The 16,239-nt window shown below is 46.3% G+C and overlaps 1 protein-coding gene across 6 annotated transcripts in view; it reads right to left on the bottom strand.

Moving 5' to 3' along the window:
- Positions 1–16,239, bottom strand: part of LOC119962780 (embigin-like) — a 96,607-nt gene that overhangs the window by 50,860 nt on the left and 29,508 nt on the right. For all 6 annotated transcript variants that reach the window (XM_038790866.1, XM_038790865.1, XM_038790864.1 and 3 more), the window contains one exon: positions 1,914–2,103. In XM_038790866.1, coding sequence (XP_038646794.1) covers positions 1,914–2,103 — 190 coding nt within the window. The remainder of the gene's footprint in view (positions 1–1,913; positions 2,104–16,239) is intronic.

Raw genomic sequence — 16,239 nt, forward strand, 5'->3', positions numbered from 1 at the left:
TAATGGCTTGTGGAGTTTTCAGTGTTCCTAACTTAAATAGAAAATTGAAGGTGATTCATACCCATAATTTTGTGTATTTTGTTTATGACACCAACCTGTGAAGCCATTCATTGAGATTAAATAGAATATAAATCCATGGCAGGATTAATCCAGAATATTATTTTGAAGTATATTGTGAGAGTAAGATGAGGCGATACAACTTAAAGCCAGTAAAAGGTAAATTGAGAACTGAACTCAGGAAGTTATTCAAACGGAGAACAAGCACAGTTGTGGAATTTGCTCCTGGGTAGAACCTGGAATCTGGAATCATTTAATGAACAAAACAAATCAGTGGGTGTGTAGAGGGCATGTAGAGGTAGGATGTTTCTGCATGGATGAATTATGATGAACTGAGTTTTCATTATCCATAATTATCTTTTGTTATTGCAACACTTTATACCCAGATAGCACAGATGAACCAGGATCCCTGTGTTACCAGGAACTGATTCTTACATCAACAAATGAGAGAGAAAAGTTTACAATATTTTTTTCATACGCATTTAGTCTTTTGTAGTTTCATCCACAGACAGCAAAGAGAATAAGAATTCCTTGAGATGGAGTACAGATGACAAAGTGGCATTCAGCAAGTGGTAATGATCAATATTTAAAGAGCAATTTTTATTTGTTCTTGGGATGTGGGCGTCACTGGCTGTACCAGCATTATTGCCCATCCCTGAGGCCATTTAAGAGTCACCACATTGCTATGTGATCTAGGCCAGACGAGGTAAGGATGATGGATTTATAATAATAATTGCTTATTGTCACAAGTAGGCTTCAATGGAGCTACTGTGAAAAGCTCCTAGTCGCCACATTCCGGCGCCTGTTCGGGGAGGCCGGTACGGGAATTGAACCCGCGCTGCTGCCTTGTTCTGCATTACAAGCCAGCTATTTAGCCCACTGTGCTAAGCCAGCCCCTAACGTATCCTTCCCTAAAGGACATCAGAGAACCAAGTGGGTCTTTTACAACAACGGTATCACAAATTGAATTAAAGTTTCACAGTCTGCCATGGTGGGATTCAAACCCAGGCCTCCACAGCATTACCTGGGGTCTCTAGATTACGCGTCCAGTAACAATGCTACTATGCTACTGCCACCTCTTGCTGATATTATTGATTGGGCTTTTCATCACAATATTTCAGCTTATTCGGTTTTGTTTATAATGCTCTATAATTGTTCAGTTCTTGAATGCAGCCAATCTGGTAGCAATGCTGCTGCAGCTTTCTAGTTATTTTACTAAACCCGAGGGTGGATTTACTGTAGTGATATTATTGTGTGAATCTATTAAATTCTTAATTTTTGTGATTTGAAATGTGGTGTAACGCATTTAAAATGAACAGCTTAACCTTGTGAAAGCAGGAATGTGGTGACCAACAGAAACATGCAGCATCTGTACAGTAGAGTGACTCGGCAGCACGGTGGCGCAGTGGGTTAGCCCTGATGCCTCACGGCGCCGAGGTCCCAGGTTTGATCCTGGCTCTGGGTCACTGTCCGTGTGGAGTTTGCACATTCTCCCTGTGTTTGCGTGGGTTTCGCCCCTACAACCCAAAGATGTGCAGGGTAGGTGGATTGGCCACACTAAATTGCCCCTTAATTGGAAAAATTAATTGGGTACTCTAAAATAATTTTTTTAAAAGTAGAGTGACTCAATGATACTCAAAGCGTAAAAAAGATGAGGTGGGGCTATTGGGATAGGGTCGGGCCGTGGGCCTTGGTAGGGTGCTCTTTCCAAGGGTCGGTGCAGACTCGATGGGCCGAATGGCCTCCTTCTGCACTGTAGACATTTTATGATTCTGAGATTCCGAACCTCTGGAGGCAAGAGAATTTTCACCTTGGTTAAAATATTTGCTTGTTTTTCCTATAGCTTGTCCACTTACTCATATTTTTGAGATAGAGAGCCTGCAATCTCGTCAAAATCAACCTCCCTTTTTTCAATCCTGTTGCCATCTTTTTCCCAAGTGCCAGTTATCGGAGGTGTTTGTGCAACTGGAAGAGTCAAACTGCAGGACAGCATGATCTTTGTAACCTTTGTTATGTTCACTGTTTTTGGCGTCAGTCTAGATGATTCTGAAATAATGTTGAACAAGGCAATAAAAAAAATTAACTTTTGAGTGTTAAGTCAGAATTCACAAAACAAAATAATCCAACAAGTTTCTCCTCAGGATCCTCCTGAATTTGACCAAAAAGCTTACCATTCAATATTTGACTGCTATGAACTGAAAAACTGAAATAGCCACATATTAGAGTGGAAGCAAAGTTTCATTCCTTTGGAAAGTAACAGTCATGGGTTGGCCCTCAAAGAAAACTGCAATTTTATTATTTTATTTTGCTCCATTTTAATAGAAGCTGTAAGAACAGCTCAAATACAGCAATCTGAGAACTGGTGATGTCCAAGAAACTGACAGTTTTTAAAACTGGCCTGTATGAATTTTTATTATTGTTAGGTAGTAAAAGAAATTACTGGCATATTGGGCTATGTGCTTCATTGACATTGTGGCATGCCAACGAGGTTTTGGCATTGCATGACAGTCTTTTCTCATGCTCCAAGTGGCCCGAGTAACCCAATTCAGACTGAACCACCCAATTCGAACCTCCTGAACCAAAAGCTGGCAAGATCCAAAATCCAGCATGGACTTGATAATACCACTCCATACATCCACTGATAGGTTTATCCATTGAAATTGTACTGTATTGTGATATATTGAAGAAAGCACACTGGAAATTTGTTCTGTAGAAATCACTACTTTTCATAGAATCCTAGAATTTACAGTTCAGAAGGAGGCTATTCATCCCATCGGGTCTGCACAAACCCTTAGAAAGAGCACCCTATCTACGCCCGTACCTCCATCCTATACCTACACCTCCGCCCTATCCCCGTTGTGTTGTTCCTTGTGTCTTAATAAAGCTCGTAGTCTCAAAGTTGGAAAAGATGCTTTATTGTGAATTTGTTCTGTCTTCAGAGCTCAACTTACGGCTACCTCAAATGCTGCCTGCCTGTGTCTGTGTCCTGCTACCAGTTCTGCCTTCCGTGAAGTGTGTCCTCACTTCCTGTCCCGATGTATTTATAACTCTCCCGTGCTCCCTCTAGTGCTTGCTCAGTTGTATTGCATCTACACTGATACACAATCACCACAACCCCCTTCTTTCTTTACATATTTTCGTTAAAGAAAATTGTACAAAACAGTTACTTATGATATGTGTATCTATACAAGTGATGGTGCTATTTCATATTTTACAAAGCCAATTTATATTTATGAGTCCAATCTTAATAAAAACATTTGTGAGTCCAAACTTTATGAATTTGTTCACTGAGTTTTTTCTTTTGTTGTTGTTGACGTGGTGATATTGATATTGCAACTCCGTTGTGAATGTTGTCGGTGTTCTTGTTATTTTAAGTAACCAATACTTCATCCCATGGTGTTTGCATGGTCGAACCACTGATGTTGACTGACATGGACTTTTTTCTGTGCTTGTGGTATCGATTTAGTATGTCATCTGCCTTTAAAGCTGGTGTGCTTGCTTGTTCTGGAGCAGATGTGAGTTTGTGCGATTCGTTGTCATCCCATGGCATGTTGTAGTCTTGTCATTGCTTTGCAGTGTGCTGTGGCATTGTCCTTCATGTGCAGAGTTGTACTATTTTGTACAAGTCGTTGTTTCATTGCTGTTGTTTCTGTCGTTCCTGTCTTTGTTGTTTTCGTTGCCGTTCTTGTTGCTGTTTTTGTCATTTCTGTCTTTGTTATTGTCGCTATCTTTGTTATGCTTCATGTTTGTTTTGTTGTTCTTCTTGTAGTTTTTGTTGTTGTGCTTGTAGTTTTTGTTGGTGTTGTTGTTGTTCTTGTTTCTGCAGTGTTTCTTGCGATTTTTGTTGTTTTTATCGCGCTTCATGTTGCTTTTGTTCTTGCTGTTGTTGTTCTCGTTTCTGCTGTGCTTCTTGTGGCTTTTGTTTTTCTTGTTATGCTCAATGAGTGTCCCGTGTGGATAATTTGAGTCATTGTCACAGTTATTGATGCGAGTGTCCTTTGTGGAATCTGTTACATTGAACGTTTCGTCTCGAGAATGGTGAGAATGATCTGATGTTGCATTGATGCTGGTGCCATCAGTCATTTGTGTTGGATTTGATTCGTCATCTTTGCTTTCTTGGCACTCCTCTTCTGGAGTCAAATTCTTCACGATTTCATTTGACGTGGCCTCTCTGGACTCTTGGTGCTCCTCTTCCGGAGTCAAAATCTTCATGATTTCAATTGACGTGGTCTCTCTGGACTCTTGGTGCTCCTCTTCTGGAGTCAAAATCTTCATGGTTTCTGTTGATGTGGTCTCACTGGACTCTTGGTGCTCCTCTTCTGGAGTCAAAATTTGCATGGTTTCTATTGGCGTGGTCTCACTGGACTCTTGGGTGGCCCTACTCTGTGCTTCTGTACAGACAAGCTGAGAACTGTCAGTCTCGCTGTCATCCTGTACCTCCTGTATGTCGAGTGTGATCACCTTGTCACTGTTTTCGCATGCAGTGGGTAGATGTACATTGTCTTCTTCTTGATTATGTGAGCTTGGTAGACTTTCATAGTCTGCTTGCGGTTGCTCAGATACGGTGGGTTGACCTTCATGGTCTTGTTCATGCATGGTGTTCGCCAGGGAATGTTTGCTTGCTTCCCTTTTGGAGTCTTTCATCACTCTCACTGTGGAGCCTGTCATCGCTCTCTGTGTGGAGTCTTTCTGTGCTCTCTGTGTTGCGTCGTCTTCGTCTTGGGTATTGCTGTCATCCAATGTATCGTCGATCTGCCATGGCACCATGGTGTTGGATTCTACCACGAGTAGATTCATGTTGACCTTTGCGACCGAGTCGCTGATGCTGTGATCAGCATATCCGAATAATTCAGCCATGTCTGAGTAGTATTCTTCGAAAACCAAATCATTTTTTTTGCTTCGGATTTGGTATCGTTGGCTTCATCATTTTTTGCATATCCGAATAACTCAGCCATGTCTGAGTAGTATTGTTCGAAAAACAAATCATCTTTTTTTGTTTCGGATTTCTTTTTGTTCTCTTCACTTTGGGTGGTGCCGACTGCTTTTTCCAGGGTGTTATGAGAGTTATTTTCAACTGCTGGTTTAAGTTCAGGCGTTTTTCTGTGTTCTGAGGCAAGAAAATTTTGTTTTACAGCTTTAAGTATCTTGTTTTCAATTTTCGGGCATTTCCCTTTTAATTGGCGTGGTCCGGATGCTCAGACGTCATGACGCTCATGATGTCATGCGTAGGAATCAATTGTGCATGTGCAAATCGGCCTTCCTTTACTGCGCGGTTTGCGCATGTGCATAACGATCCGCGATCAAAACATTTTGAGACTGCGCATGCACGGCTTGCGCATGCGCATAACGATCAGCAACAAGAACGCAAAATGGGTGATTGTAACTGCGCATGCGCGGCTTCTGTTTCCTGCGCATGCGCAGACGCAGATTTTAGTTCTTTGTCTCCCAGAGACTGTAAAATGTGCTCCGACGCCATTTTATCATGGATTTCAGCGTTTTTGTTTTCTGAAAGTAGTAAGTCACCTTTTCCTTTAGATCTGTACTGGATTTCAGCGTTTTGGTTTTGTGAAAAATTCAAGTTATTTCTTCTTTTTGATCTGTACTTTTCACTCGCGATTTCTTGACTGAACCCTTTCTGTTTTGATAGTGATTGTTTGAGTTTTGCATCACTCAGTCTCTGGGCAGTTTAGCCTCTGAGCATACCGTGCTGTTCAAATTCCATACAGTACTCTTCAATTTTTTTTAGCATTATTTGTAAGTTGTTGCTGTCTTCAGCTTTTGAGTATTTAAATCCATTATATACTTTCCTAGCTTCATGTCCTGCGATGACCATTGCTATTTTAATTTCGTCTGAGGCTGCTGCTAAATCATTAGTAATGATATAAAAATCGAACATTTGTTTAAATATTTTCCAGACATTTCTTACATTGCCGGTCATGTCCAGCTGAGGTGGGCGTCCAAGCCACATCCTCGAATAAGCGATGTCTTCCCAAGTCGAATGTCCAATAGGAGTTTTTCTTGCCATTTTGGTCTTTCTGTGTCTGCAGCTGAGTTGTCTTGTGGAAAGCGTCTGAAGCCACTGCTGGTACCATGTGTTGTTCCTTGTGTCTTAATAAAGCTCGTAGTCTCAAAGTTGGAGAAGATGCTTTATTGTGAATTTGTTCTGTCTTCAGAGCTTAACTTACGGCTACCTCAAATGCTGCCTGCCTGTGTCTGTGTCCTGCTACCAGTTCTGCCTTCCGTGAAGTGTGTCCTCACTTCCTGTCCCTGTGTATTTATAGCTCTTCCGTGCTGCCTCTAGTGCTTACTCAGTTGTATTGCATCTACACTGATACACAATCACCACACCTGTAACCCCACCTAACCTTATTTGGACACCAAGGGCAATTTAGCATAGCCAATCCACTAATCTGCACATCTTTGACTGTGGGAGGAAACCGGAGCACCCGGAAGAAACTCACGCAGACACGGGGAGAACGTGCAGACTCCGCACAGACAGTGACCCAGCCGGGAATCGAACCTGGAACTGTGAAACAACTGTGCTAACCACTGTGGTACCATGCTGCCCCTGTGCTTTGTGTCCAGACAATGCTTATTCTCCAAGTACAGAGCAGAGGAAAAAAGGGGCAGAGAGGCCTCTTGTCTCCATTTCATTTGCATTGTCAAATAATGACAACCATTTGAATTAGGTAAGAAGGGCCTCCCAAATTATTTTCCTCTTTATCAGCTCTGGTGCTCAATGTGAACGGTATCTATAATATGTGAGTCTTAGTTTCAGTACATCCCAATCAACTTAGGGCAGAATTTACTGCCTTCCCAGTGGTTAGTTCTGAGGTTAAAGGGTGGCATTTAATTGGGCAGGAGGGTGTGGGGTGGAGATCCCATCATCTTGCCTTCCAACGTCTGCCCCAATTCCTGTTTTTCTTTATTCGTTCATGGGATGTGGGCATCGCAGGCTGTACCAGCATGCATTGCCCCATCCATAATTGCCCTTAAAGGGCAGTTAAGAGTCAACCACATTGTTGTGGGTCTGGAGTCACAGATCGGCCAGACCAGGTAAGAATAGTAGATTTCCTTCCCTAAATAACATTAGCGAACCAGATGGTTTTTTACAACTATCGACAATGGTTTTCATGGTCATCATTAGACATTTTATTCCAAATTTTCTTTTATTGAATTCAAATTTCACCACATGCAGTGGCAGGATTTGAACCTGGGAATCTTCAGAGTTGAAGAAGAAGAAGAAAATGTAATCTTCAGACCAGGAGAAGGCTCTGGTTCCTTCTGGTGCAGTTTATGTGGACCGTCATGACATCTGCTGGTGGATTGGGGCAAGGGTCACTGAACCCGAATGATTGATTCTCTTGAGATTTGGACTTTCAGCATTGTTGTATGTTTCAAACTTAAGCCACACTCCATTCCACTTCCAGCAACAGGCCTGTGAAGTTAGCATTTGGGGGTTTTCATTTCTTTTCCTGAAATCTGAAAAACAAAAATTGCTGGAAAAATTCAGCAGGTAAGGCAGCATCCATGGAGAGAGAAACAGGTAATGTTTCAGGTCGATGACCTTTCACCGGAAGATATAATTAAGTAACTTTTCTTCTTTCGGATAGTGAATATGCAATTCTAGGCAGAATGTTTAGTCAGTTCAAATACACCAAACGTACATTTGAATCCAATGCTATGTTTAAAAATTGTGGATTGTATGTTAGCCTTTTTGAGGTCCTTCAAAAGAATGATCTAGTTTAAGAGAAAACACAATAAGCTTGTTAGTAAGAGAGGATGGTAGGTTATTTATTGTTAATTAAAGATAAGAAAGATTTTGATAGTGAGGTCATGGCCAGAGAAGATGTGAGAAGGGTTGCTCATGGATTGGTTATCAAAAAGAATCAAGTCCATGAGGAAGTTGTTCAAAATGTTTTCCCAGTATAGCAAGACATAGAAAAGTAAGAATCTTACAGAAAGCTTTAGTAACAAAGAAAGAGAAGTGCAAGTTCCATTTGAGATTGAAGGAGTAAGCTGAGAACATCAATGCATAAAGAAGACATAAAGGCATGGCCATCAAGATTAAGTAACATATGGTGTTCTTTGTATTTCAAGACAGAAATTTCTTTAACAAACTGAAGTGGCGGGGGTGGTATTGTTGCAGAAGAGAATAAGGCATATATCTTCTGGCTATTCATGGCGGCGGAATCTTCTGGTCCTACCGACAGCGCACCGCCACGGGCTTCCCAGCGGCATGGGTGGACCCAATGGGAAATCCCATTGACAGGACCAGTGGCGGGACCAGAAGATCTCGTTGCTGGCCAACAGCAGGCCGTCGGGAAATACACCACGGGTAGGCCAGAAAATCTCACCCATCAATCTAGATTGGACGATTAGATGTAAAGCTTCAAATGGTGGGATCATAGCTGAGAAACATCATCATATCATGAAAGATTCCTGCCATTCAAACACTTCATGTTGACTGAAGATTCCTTGCAAGTAGGCTGCTCGGCATCTTCAGTGTTCTGGCTAGCAGCTTTAAACAAAGGTACCTAACTGGTTATAACTAACAGGTCAGTCATTAAGTTAACCAACTTGATTATATCACCACAGTACATGATAAAGTATGTGCATTTATTGTAAGATAAAATATTATCCATTCTGATTTCAAGGTCAGCTAGTTAGCAGCCTGTAACTCTGTCACCACAATATGGATAGTAGTCAAATTGGTTACCTCATATAAATGTTAATGTTTTGCTGCTCAGGAAATGAAATATAAATCCCTGACTATGATAGTTGAGCTGGTGTTTTTTTTCAGATTTTTCTAACTACATCACATATGTCCATCTGAATTGGTTCCCAGAAGCAGCTGCTCTTTTTTCTGGTTTGCTGTGATTTTCTGCTCAACAAGTAAAGGTATCCTGTTGTCAGAGGGGATGGTCTCTGATGGCCATGGTATATTCAGCATCTTTGCTTCATTATCTGCTATCACAATGATGGCATCCATAGTTTGTGGTTTATGCTCTCCATAGTTTCCAGAATTACCTATATGGATTAAGAGTGACAAATATCAGCCATCTCTTGTAAACTGTGAGTTACTCAATGGATATTAATCGCTGGTAAATAGGTGTTTAATGTTTGTTTATTTAGCAGAGTGCCCACTTAATAGCAGTATTAAGAAAGCAACTGGAGGATTTTCAGCCAAACATATTGAACACAATAATAAAAACAAGATACTGTGAATGCCAGAGATCGTAACATATTCAGCAGTTCTATCTATCACATCATCACATATTTTTAAGACTGTGGTGAATGTATTCACAAGATAGGTGATATGCCTTTAAGGTTTGGTGTGACATGCATTTAAGGCTTGGGTTGGGAGCCCGGTGGGCCCTGCCTCTGGCTCTGCCTCCCCGAGCTGTATATAATGTTGTGTCCAGTGGGTGACGCTCAGTTTGTACTGAAGTCTCTGGCTAGCTAAGTTCTTTGCGTATTAAAGCCTTCATCCACTTGATCTCACTCTTGTATCGTAATTGATAGTATATCAATTTAATACGCAAACAACACCACTATGGACCCCGCTCTCAAGCCAGAGAAACAGATGGCCGTGCGCCAGAAGCCAAGGAGATCTTCTCGCACTGGCTTCACTGCCTCGAGGCATATATCGGCTCCTCAGAAGCACCTATCCTCGAAACTCGCAAGCTGCACCTCCTCCACGCCCAGGTGAGCCACAGAATCTCTATTTTAATTGAGAAGGCGGCCTTGTATGACGCTGCGGTCGAGATTCTAAAGAAGTGCTTTATCAAGCCCATCAATGATCAAGCCCACCAATGAGGTGTTCGCGCAGCATCTAAACTCTAACCGCCGGCAGCGCTCCGGAGAATCGCTGGATGAGTATTTGGAAAAGCTCACCATGCTCGCCAGAAACTGCAATTACCAAGCTGTGTCACCAGAGGACCACATGAAGCTGCAGATCCGGGACGCCTACGTGGCTGGAATCCGCTCGAACTACGTCAGGCAGCGACTCCTAGAAAACGGGGCAAACGACCTGCAGGAAACAGTAAAAGTAGCCACGTCATTAGAGGTGGCCTACCAGAACCTCGGCGCGTGCCCCACGGACCCTGCGAGCCCCACGCAGACTTCACCAGACCCGACCATGCCACAGGCCTGTGCCACGCGGCTGCCCGCCCAGACCGGGGGACGTCGAGCTACTTCTGTGGTCAGGGCCAACATCCAAAACAGCGTTGCCCAGCCCGCTCCATGACATGTAGCGACTGCGGAAAAAAGGGGCATTTCGCTAGACTCTGCCTGGCCAGACCAAAGCAGAAAACGCACCAGGCCCGACCAATGGACTCACAGGCCCGCAGGCCCCGCAACGTGGCTGTGTGCCTGCCAGACACGCCCTTTTCCGACGCGTCATCGGCCTCGTGCGATTCGTTGGGGTAGCCATCTTGGCCGCCATCTTCTGCTCAACCCGACACGTGCGACCGATGGGACAGCCATTTTGTGACTCCGATTCCCCGCATGACACAGACTACCCGCAGCTTGGAGCAGTCACCCTCGACCAGTCGCGGGCGAAGCGCCTGCGGAGCTCCAGTATGATTGTCCAGGTCAATGGGCACGAGACCCCCTGCCTCTTTGACTCCGGGAGCACGGAGAGTTTCGTGCATCCAGAAACGGTAAGGCACTGCTCCCTGCGCACTTACCCTGCCTCCCAAACAATCTCCCTCGCCTCTGGGTCCCATTCCGTCCAAAGTCGGGGGTACTGTATCGCAAACCTCGTGATCCAGGGCGCTGAATACACCCGCTTTAAACTCTATGCCCTCCCTCACCTCTGCGCGCCCCTACTGCTTGGTCTGGATTTTCAATGTAGTCACCGAAGCCTGACCCTGAAGTTCAGTGGACCCTTACCCCCCTCACGGTCTGCAGCCTTGTGACTCTGATGGTCACCCCCTCCCTCGCTCTTCGCGAACCTCACCCCCGACTGTAAGCCCATCGCCACCAGGAGCCGGAGGTACAGTGCCCAGGATATGACTTTCATCAAGTCAGAGGTCCAGCAACTCTTGAGAGAGGGGGGTCATTGAGGCCAGCAACAGCCCCTGGAGGGTGCAGGTGGTGGTAGTCTGGTCCAGAGGAAAGAACCGGATGGTCGTGGATTACAGCCAGACCATAAACCGGTTCACACAGCTGGATGCATACCCACTTCCCCGAATAGCGGAGATGGTTAATCAGATCGCACAATACCGGGTTTTCTCCGCAGTCGATCTGAAGTCCGCCTACCACCAGCTCCCGATCCACCCGGAAGATCGCCACGACACAGCTTTTCAAGCAGCCGGCCGGCTCTTCCACTTCCTTAGGGTCCCTTTTGGCGTTACTAATGGGGTCTCGGTCTTCCAGAGAACGATGGACCTAATAGTGGACCAGTACGGGCTGCAGGCTGCTTACCCGTACTTGGGTATGTAATGTCACCATCTGCGGCCACGATCAGCAGGACCATGATGCCAACCTTGAGAAGTTCCTCCAGACCGCCCGGGCCCTCAACTTAACTTGCAACAAAGAAAAATGCGTTTTCCGCACAACCCGGCTTTCCATCCTCGGCTATGTCATGGAAAACGGGGTCGTAGGATCCGACCCCGACTGCATGCGCCCCCTCACAGAACTCCCTCTTCCCCTCAGCCTCAGGGCCCGCAAACGGTGCTTGGGGCTTTTCTCCAATTATGCCAGTGGGTCCCCAACTATGCGGACAAAGCCCGCCTACTTATTAAGACCACGACATTTCCCCTGACGGTGGAGGCCCGTTCAGCCTTCAGCCGTATCAAGGCCGATATCACTAAGGCCGCTATGCACGGGGTGGACGAGACCATTCCCTTCCAGGTCGAGAGCGATGCGTCAGACCTCAACCAGGCAGGCAGGCCAGTTGCATTTTCTTCTAGAACCGTCAATGCTTCTGAGATCTGGCACTCCGCTGTCGAGAAGGAGGCGCAAGCTATTGTGGAAGCTGTGTGGCATTGGAGGCACTACCTAGCTGGTAGGAGGTTCACCCTCACCAGCGACCAGCGGTCGGTCGCCTTTATGTTTGACAACGCACAGCGGGGCAAAATCAAGAATGATAAGATCTTGAGGTGGAGAATCAAACTCTCCACCTACACTTACAATATTAAGTATCGTCCGGGGACGCACAACGATCCCCCAGATGCCCTGTCCCACGATACATGCGCCAGCACGCAAGAGGATCGACTGCGGGCGATCCGCAATTACCTCTGTCACCCGGGGGTCACCCGGCTTGCACACTTTATTAAGGCCCGTAACCTGCCTTCCTCCACTGAGGAGGTCAGGGCCATGACCAAGGATTGCAAAGTCTGTGCAGAGTGCAAACCGCACTTCTTTCTGCCAGGCAAGGGTCGCCTGGTGAAGGCCTCCAAGCCCTTTGAGCGCCTAAGTATCGACTTCAAAGGGCCCTTTCCATCCTCCAACCGCAATGTCTATTTCTTAACCATCATTGATGAGTACTCCCGCTTCCCATTCGCTGTCCCCTGCCCCGACATGACCTCGGCCAGTGTTATAAAGGCACTGCACAGCATCTTCACTCTGTTCGGTTTCCCCGCTTACATCCACAGCGACGGGGGTACATCATGAGCGATGAGCTGCGTCAGTACCTGCTAGGTCAGGGCATCGTCTCGTGCAGGACTACCAGCTACAACCTGCAGGGAAACGGGCAGGTGGAGAGGGAGAACGCGATGGTTTGAAAGGCTGTCCTTCTGACCCTTCGATCTAGAAGTCTCCCAATTCCCTGCTGGCAGGAGGTACAACCCGATGCGCTCCACTCCATTAGATCACTCCTCTGCACGGCCACGAACGAGACCCCTCACAATCGCTTGTTTGTCTTCCCTAGGTCCATCTCCGGGGTCTCGCTTCCATCCTGGCTGACAACTCCTGGACCTGTTCTTCTCCGGAGGCATGCGAGGAGCCATAAGATGGATCCCCTAGTCAAGAGGGTCCAGCTGCTACATGCTAACCCCCAGTACGCCTACGTCGCGCATTCTGACGGTTACAATACAGTTTCCCTACGGGATCAGGTGCCTTATGGTTCCCCCGCCAATGTACCCCCTGCATCCCCGCGTCACCAGTCGCCACCAACCGCGCCCCTCCTGCGCCTCCATTTCCCCGCCCTCCCCCCCCCCCGCGCCTGCACTGTTGCCCCCAGCCACCCACCCATCATCTGCTCCCCAACCTTCTTCGACATGCCAGACGGAAGCTCCGACCGCCGTGCTCCCGGATATACATCATCAATGACGCCTGTGCTCACCGTACCACCGCCTGAGCTGAGGAGGTCAAAGAGGACGATCAGGCCTCGTGATAGACTGAGCATTTGATGCCACATCACCTCCCGACGGACTTTGTGTTTTTTTAAACAGGGGGTGAATGTAGTGAATATATTCACTAGATAGGTGATATGCCTTTAAGGTTTGGTGTGATATGCGGATATGCCTTTAAGGCTTGGGTTGGAACCCCCGTGGGCTTCACCTCTGGCTCCGCCTCCCCGAGGCTGTATATAATGTTGCGTCCAGTGGGTGGCGCTCAGTTTGTACTGAAGTCTCTGGCTAGCTAAGTTATTAAAGCCTTCATTCACTTGATCTCACTCTCATGTCGTAATTGATGGTATATCAAAGACTGATACAAATAAGGTGATGTGTGTAACTAGTGGTGCTTGAGGTCTGCCAAAGTAACTATGCATTACACTTTACATACGGTTGTGTATACAGCCTTCTGAAAATTGACTGCATTATTTCAGGGCTTTATCCTTGATGGATTGCACACCGCAAGGTTAAATCATTATCTGCTCCACAGGTGAACCATTATGTGCTCCACAGGGGCAGTATGGTTTCATAGTGCCATAGTCCCAGGTTCGATTCCCCGCTGGGTCACTATCTGTGCGGAGTCTGCATGTTCTCCCCGTATCTGTGTGGGTTTCCTCCGAGTGCTCCGGTTTCCTCCCACAGTCCAAAGACATGCAGGTTAGGTGGCTTGGCCATGCTGAATTGCCCTTAGTGTTCAAAAAGATTAGAAGGGGTTATTGGGTTACAGGGATAGGGTGGAAGTGAGGGCTTAAGTGGGTCGGTGCAGACTCGATGGGCTGAATGGCCTCCTTCTGCACTGTATGTTCTATGTTTCTATGATATTTGGGATTTGGGTTCTCTTCTCTCTGTTCACAGAATGCTTGGATTGTTTATCAAAGAATATTTTGTCCTTAAGGTTTATCTTCAAGATTTTTTTGATAGCTCCCTGGTTCAAACTTTTTAGATTTCTACCTAATAACAGAGGGTTCTCATTATTTGAAATCAAAGAAATAAGATGAATAAATTACTTTTCACTGCTTAAAAACGGGAATAACAAAAATCTGTAACTACAGGTACCCTGAGACAGGGTTCAAACTACAGCGGGACGTTGGGAAAATTTGCCCTCAAAATGTTTCAAGTAGCCTGCGGTAAAGCAAACATGGGGCGAAAAATTCAAGAAAGGTTTCCCCTGTACAAGATTACTTTACATTATGGATCCTCCATGGTCAGGGGCTGAACAATTGCAGGAGGAGCAGCAGTCTTGTTTAGTGTGGGAAACCACTACACCGTTTGATTGGAGGAGCGGTGAGCATGGAAGAGACATAATACGCGATGAGTTGCTTCCTTCAATCACAGATTCTGTCTCTCTCTTGCCCGCTGATCAAACCTCTCCAATCACAGGTTCCCTCTTCCTCCAGAGAATCTATCATTGGAGGAAAAGCAAGGGTTGTTGGGAGCGAACCTGTGATTGGAGGAGTTGGAGTAGAGGTATGGAAGGGACAGAACTAAAGGAAAAAAACCTTTACTCCAAGTAGATGAGATTGAGAAATAAGCGGAAACAATTCTTTTCAGTGCTGAATCTTACAACTTGGAAGTCGAAAGATAGTTCACACATTCCTCCTCTCCCTTTGGATTTCATTTTCACAAACCTTTTAAAATTGTGTTTTTTTATTTGAGAGGACTGCATTTGGTAGCCATCAGGGAGGATGCACCAAAGTGAATCTTGTAAAAAATTAATTCAAAATTGCTCCCTCCCACCCCTACCCCAGTTAGAACAGTACCCCCTGTTCAATAGAAAAGAAAAAGAAGAGAATCAACAAAAGAATGTGAAGTTAGAGATGGAAGGTTTGAAGGCACCCCACCAGCTTCAAGTCTTGGGGAACATCGATGAAAATTGGTTTGCTTTTAAGCAGCAGTTCAGACTATGTTGTAGCCCTTGGCCTGCAGGCAGTGCTTGACGAGAGGTGCATTGCTTTGCTGCTCATGGAAGCAGGTCCTCCAGCACTAGACATATACTGGGCGCAATTCTCCGCACTCACGACGGTGCGGAGAATAGCGGGGTTCATAAATTTTTACGGCCACGCTAGTCCGACGCCCTCCCGCTATTCTCCCCCCCCCCCCCCCCCACACCCGACACCCGATACGAATCACTGCCGCCGTTTTTTTACGGCCAGCAGCGATTCTCAGCTGGCCGATGGGCCGAAGTCCAAGCCCTTTACGGCTGTTTTTACGAACGGCAAACACACCTGGTCTGGCCGTTCGTAAAAACGGCCGTAAAGTCCCGATTTTGAAAACCATGGCACCGATTGGCACGGCAATACCACGGCCGTGCCAAGGGTGCCATGGGCCCGCGATCGGTGGGCACTGATCACGGGCAGCGGGTCCGATTCCCGCGCACTCTTTGTCCTTCCGCCGCCCCGCTGTATCACTTCGCGGGGCGGCTGACGGGCATCCCGGCCCGCGCATGCGCGGGTTTCGTGCAAATGCGCGATGACGTCATCCGCGCATGCGCGGGTTGGAGTCTTCCAATCCGCGCATGCGCGGCTGACGTCATGTGATGCGTCAGCCGGCGCAAACTCTGGCAAGCGGGCTTAACGAAGTTCGTTAAGCCCGCGATGCCGGTGTTCACGGCCGCGGTATACTTGCCCCAACCGGGGACCAGAATCGGTTCCCGGTCGGGGAGGGGGAGGCTGGCGTCAAACCCGCCCGGATTTGACGCCAGCCTTACGATTTCTGCCTGTCTGGGAGAATCGCGCCCACAATACCTTCACCTTTGACAGTGAATACAAAGCAAAAGCTTTCATGCAGTAATGTAGTATTTGATCGCCATTGCTCTCCGAAGAAAAATGAAACATTTGAA

This window comes from Scyliorhinus canicula, chromosome 3 (assembly GCF_902713615.1).
Source record: "Scyliorhinus canicula chromosome 3, sScyCan1.1, whole genome shotgun sequence".
Lineage (NCBI taxonomy): Eukaryota > Metazoa > Chordata > Chondrichthyes > Carcharhiniformes > Scyliorhinidae > Scyliorhinus > Scyliorhinus canicula.